This window comes from Pundamilia nyererei, unplaced genomic scaffold (assembly GCF_000239375.1).
Source record: "Pundamilia nyererei isolate P.nyererei 1_Seehausen unplaced genomic scaffold, PunNye1.0 scaffold00052, whole genome shotgun sequence".
Classification (NCBI taxonomy): domain Eukaryota; kingdom Metazoa; phylum Chordata; class Actinopteri; order Cichliformes; family Cichlidae; genus Pundamilia; species Pundamilia nyererei.
Window position 1 is genome coordinate 1,460,961 of NW_005187453.1, and position 3,989 is coordinate 1,464,949.

General features: G+C 40.7%; 1 protein-coding gene across 1 annotated transcript in view; it reads right to left on the reverse strand.

Annotated features, from left to right (window-relative positions):
* Positions 1-2,189: 2,189 nt before the first annotated feature.
* Positions 2,190-3,989, reverse strand: part of st8sia1 (ST8 alpha-N-acetyl-neuraminide alpha-2,8-sialyltransferase 1) — a 14,029-nt gene continuing 12,229 nt past the window's right edge. Inside the window, exon 5 of the mRNA XM_005733448.1 lies at positions 2,190-3,779. Within this exon, the coding sequence (XP_005733505.1) occupies positions 3,299-3,779 (481 nt within the window). The 3' untranslated portion in view covers positions 2,190-3,298. The remainder of the gene's footprint in view (positions 3,780-3,989) is intronic.

The following is a 3,989-nucleotide window of genomic DNA, read 5'->3' on the forward strand; positions in this document are numbered from 1 at the left end:
ATAAAAAGTCTGGGTACCAAATGCACATAAGTATTCAAAGATCGTCATGCTTTCCTAAAATTCAAATTATGTCACATATCATTCATTCACTACACTGGACAGGAAACACAACATGAAATAAAGGTGCAAATATGAAACATCCCAATAGAAAGTACAAGAAAGTAATAAATCACAATCCTAGACCAGCGCTAATTTCAGCCAAATTCAAAGTCTTATAGAACAACAGATGTATTTTGACTAGACCTTTTTTTTTTCAAATTATAACATGGTCTAGCTATGTGTACAACTCATTTTAAGTTACATTTACATATCATCAGCCATTATTACATATCACATATCGTCCAACTGATCCAAATTTAGCCAAGAAAATCAAGATACATGATTAGCATTAGAAATATCCCTTGTTTAAATTATTATTTTCGCTTTAGTAGAGCATAAAGGCACTGGACCTTGTTCAGCGTATCAGAGTGGACAAGAACATAAAGCACAAACCTATGAACATAATTCAACTTTGACTCAGAGGAATATAGTATTGTGGTACAATACTCCATGCACTTTCCAGTTAGTCATCCTTCGTTGCTAAATAACAGCATGTCATGATCACATGAATAAATCGGCATGAATAAATCACAAAACTTACCTCATAAGTTCAGGTAATGATAAAAAAAACAACAACACTGATTGAAATGTAATTTAGTGACAGGATTTTTCTGTCTCTTTCTGTCACGCCCTCACCCAATTCAACATCATGTATCAAAGAGACCACTGTTGGCACTTCACAAGTATAGTACAGTTACCAAGAGACAACTTCCAGCAACCCCTCTGAAGAAATGCACTGGCTGTGCATTTTTCTTTTTCTTCTTTTGGTCTACGAGTTCTGCTAACAGTTGAAACGTACCAAAGATTCAGTCATTGATGATTAGAGTCAAATAAAAGGTGAGGTACTTATGTGTGTGTGTTCATTTTGTCTAATTAGCAAATGTTCATTTTTGCTTATAGATGTTTTCCCCTTGACAATGAACCTTAAAAAAAAGAATTGTCATAGTCCTGAAAAATCCCATTTGGCAAAGAAAACCATTTGAACACCAGGTTAAAATGCATCTTGGCTAAACATTCTAGGGAATATCGTACTTAAGACAACATTTCTAATGGCTTTTACTTTGAACTAAAGCTCTATTTGGCACCCCAGCGCTTGTTTAAAGGAAAGCAGAGAAAAATCCTTCCATAAACACAACTTTTAATCTTCTTTCTTCACCCCCCCCCCCCCCCCCCCCCCCCCCCCGTGTGTATATGAAGGGTGCAACGATACACAAAATTCATGGTTCGGTTCGATAGTTTGGTGTCACGGTTCGATATTTTTTCAATACAAAAAAATGTTCATGCTTTTTAATTTGTCATTTATTAAAATTATAAATATATATTTTAATTCAAAAGTACAGTTTTTAACTTTAATGTTGCTGAAACAGCAAAATAATAATAATAAAAAAAACTATCTGATCGCGAAATCACTCATCTTTAGAAAAGAGAGTTTATTACAGAGAAATGGCTCTTTCCAAAATAAAAGCTATACTATATGCTTCTTCTGGGCTATATTCTCAGCAGCATATTAAACATATCAGGTCCCCATAAGGAGAATCACATGCTAACAGCTGTCTAAATGACTCAGGTAAAGTTTGTAGCATGCGTGCTTGTTGTTTTTGTTTGCTTCCACTTGTCTTTGCACTAGGATGATGTCGAACGCAGATCCACTGAGCGCTCAACACAGACAGCATCGGTGGCACGGTGGTTAGCACTGTTGCCGCACAGCAAGAAGGTCCTGAGATCAATTCCACCATCAGGCCGGGGTCTTTCTGTGTGGAGTTTGCATGTTCTCCCCGTGTTTGCGTGGGTTCTCTCCGGGTACTCCGGCTTCCTCCCACCATCCAAAGACATGCAGCTTGTGAGGATAGGTTAATTGGATAATCCAAATTGCCACTAGGTGTGAATGTGCGAGTGAATGTGAGTGTGAATGGTTGTCTGTCCCTATGTGTTAGCCCTGCGACAGACTGGCGACCTGTCTCGCCCTATGACAGCTGGGATAGGATCCTGAAAACGATAAGTGGAAGCGAATGGATGGATGGATGTATTGTTCGATACATATGCGTACTGAACCAAAAGCACTGTATCGAACGGTTCAATATCGATATGAGTATCGTTGCACCCCTATTGTATATGTGTGTGTGAGACTTCTAGTTTTTTCCCATGTTCCCCTTGGTCCTGTTCTAGAAGACAGATTCATCAAACACTGAGTCTAACTGATTAAATAAAAGATGGGAAACTCCGTTCTTGGCTCTAGAAAGGATGATAACACTTAGTTCAGTCAACTCGGAGCATGTTCACCCTGAGTTAGGCATGTATGTGAGTGGTGGAAAAAAAAGCCCTCCTTGATCAAGCTAATGATACCATGATCTATCCTGGCAACAGGGACATAAACAGCAGAGCACCTATTTTAATCCAGCGTACTCTGAAGTATGAATATGTATCAAGAGTCATCTTATTCACCTCAGCACTCAATTGAGTTTTCGTTATTAGATAAAGCTTACATCCTTAGCAGCAACAAGCTAAAAGATGTAGCTTGACGAGGATAAAATGCAGATGACAGCAAGTGAAGCTAAGACGGAAACTGAATTTGGTAATCTTCAGTGGAAGAGAGGTCCAGGTTCAAACGTAAAATTTTTAGACTATTTAAAATCTTGGCCGATGGCTTTTAATGACTCAACTTCAAAGTTTACCTTTTTTCCCTTCCTCTATTAAATTTAGCTTCTATTCAAGTTACTAGGAACTACCATTATCTCTAGTCTTTTAGTCTTATTTGTCCCCCTTTCCGCCCTCCACTTCTTTTATTCTTGATTAACAAAGTCCCAGAGGGGAATGTGCTCCAGCTGCCCCTTCTGTCAGTTACACACAGTCAGTGCACAAAATCCATCCCCCAATCATCCACTCCCATACTTTCACATGTATTAGTCCCAGATGATGCTTTCCATACAGACACTCAACCATGCACACATACACAATTTCAGAAACACAGGTAGATATGGCTAGTTTCAGGAATGTGTAAATATGTTATGCTGTGTGAGTGCGTGCCTGCATGTGTCACTGTGTTCCTTTTTCCCTAGTGTGGCTCATATGGGTGGAGGACATTCTCATAGTAATTAGGGATCAGCTGGGCTAGGGTGGGGGTGGGGATTGGGGGTTTACAGCAGGAATGCGTAGGGAGACAGATGGAGCTGTGTACAATCGCTTCACTTTTCAAGGTGCTCTAACTTCCTCCTTCCTGAGGGGCGCAACGTCCCACCCTCACACGAAGCGTGCCGCTTTTGTGCAGATGCCAAAGCTGGACAAACTCCTCAGGCATGGCATGGAACCATTTATAGGGCAGGATGTTGTCGTAGTAATGGTGGCTGACCGGTCGCTGATCCAGGTCGACAGAAAACGGCCAGAAGCCGTAGGTTGTGACTTCCTCACACAGTCCTAGGGCTAAGCTCACCAGGAAGAGCCCTGTGGATAGGCGCCTGGCATGCACACCATGGGATTTCCAAAATTTACCCACTGTGCGTAGGAATTCAGGGTTGGCAAAAAGCATGGTGAGGTTGGAGGAGGAATCTGCCAGTGTGTAATATGCCCGCAGTGATGGGTCTGTGCCAGGCCTCATGGAAAACGCAGGCATGTAGATGTAGCTCGAGCCATAGACCTTCATACTATCCACAAAATATTTTCTTGACCACAGAAGGCTCTGAAATCTGAGTAAGAGAGAAAGATAGATAAAAAGATGACTGCATAACTGTATACTTTAGAGTGATCACTAACCTGGTGACTTCTCTCCAAACTAAAGATTGCTTTCTTCAGTTGCTTTCTCTTTCTGCCAGTTGTTAAAGGAAATGACCTTGCTATGCTGGTGCAATAAATCTATAAACTACAATGGCCTATTAGACTAACACTCGTGACCACTT